At 48.2% G+C, this 1,157-nt stretch overlaps 1 protein-coding gene across 1 annotated transcript in view; it reads right to left on the reverse strand.

Annotated features, from left to right (window-relative positions):
• Positions 1-1,045: 1,045 nt before the first annotated feature.
• The window catches only part of HEY2 (hes related family bHLH transcription factor with YRPW motif 2), a 10,057-nt gene continuing 9,945 nt past the window's right edge, over positions 1,046-1,157 (reverse strand). The window contains exon 6 of the mRNA XM_019474614.1: positions 1,046-1,157. Within this exon, the coding sequence (XP_019330159.1) occupies positions 1,057-1,157 (101 nt within the window). The 3' untranslated portion in view covers positions 1,046-1,056.

Genomic DNA, 1,157 nt, shown 5'->3' on the forward strand with positions numbered 1-1,157 from the left:
AGTGATCTTTCTCCCTGTAGTTGATAGTGAAAAGAAGAGGGATCTTGCACAGAATCGGCTAAAAGTAAATGTCCAAATACGGCTAAATAAGTTAATTTGAACTCTTGCAACACCAAGTCTCTTGTATTGGCATGAATCAACCGTATCCAAGTGTGCACACTTTAAATAGGTGGTTACTTCTGGGTGCATGACAAATTCACTGTTTGTGCAGATACAAGCTAGCACCATATTTAAGCCATAAAAAAGGGTGCCTCAAGGCTCACAGGCAGTGCTGAAATGTTCATTAATCCCAGCACTGATAAGATAATTGCTTTTACCAATGCTATGCTAGATGTCACAATTTGGCAAGTCTGTACAAAGAAAGTGAACTAAGGAAGCGAGAACTAGGCCTGTCAAATCGAACATTCTTTCTCGGCAATCTTTTGGCTAAAAAAAACCTCTCCCCTTCAAGAGCACACTCTTCACTGGAAAGATATCCTAGTCCTGAAGTTGAATGCAGGATTTCCCCTCTCTCCCATACCATTTCCATACCTGTGCAATGTTATTTGTTTTAGCAGAACACACATATATATAATTTCTTTATTATTATTTTTTCAATGTCAGGCACTTATGAAACTCGAACTCTTTTTCTAGCCTGGGGAGATCCGGTAGGTGCGATCCCTCAGCTCTCTGCCAAACAAGGATGCATAGCTGGAGAATTATTAGTTCTAGTGTCTACGTATTTCCCAGGAAACCTCTACATGCCGATATGGTCACGCTGTTTCTGAAAGCCATTGCTGCTCCCTCAAGGTGCCTCCAGCAAAACAAACCGAGAAGAAGATACCATCCCGTGTCCTCTCTGACGCCTGAAACGAGGATGGCTGCGCCATTCCTCGGCGGGCTTGCTGGCACCTCTCAGGCCCTTTGGGTGAAGGCGGCCCCTCGGCCGGGCTGAGCAGGAAGGACATGCCGAGTCCCGGAGGCTCGTGTGTGGGTGTGCACGTGGGGGTGTGGGTGTGCACGCGCGCGTGTGCTGAGGGAGAGGAGGGAGCCGGACCGGGAAGGGAGAGGGGGGACTTAAAAGGCTCCAACTTCAGTCCCCCAAGGTCGGTATGGTTTAGTACTGCCCCCGCTGCCAGCCTGCTGAGGGCTGGCGGTTGGTGATTTAGGCCAAGGGG

This window comes from Aptenodytes forsteri, unplaced genomic scaffold (assembly GCF_000699145.1).
Source record: "Aptenodytes forsteri isolate BGI_AS27 unplaced genomic scaffold, ASM69914v1 Scaffold217, whole genome shotgun sequence".
Taxonomy (NCBI): Eukaryota; Metazoa; Chordata; class Aves; order Sphenisciformes; family Spheniscidae; genus Aptenodytes; species Aptenodytes forsteri.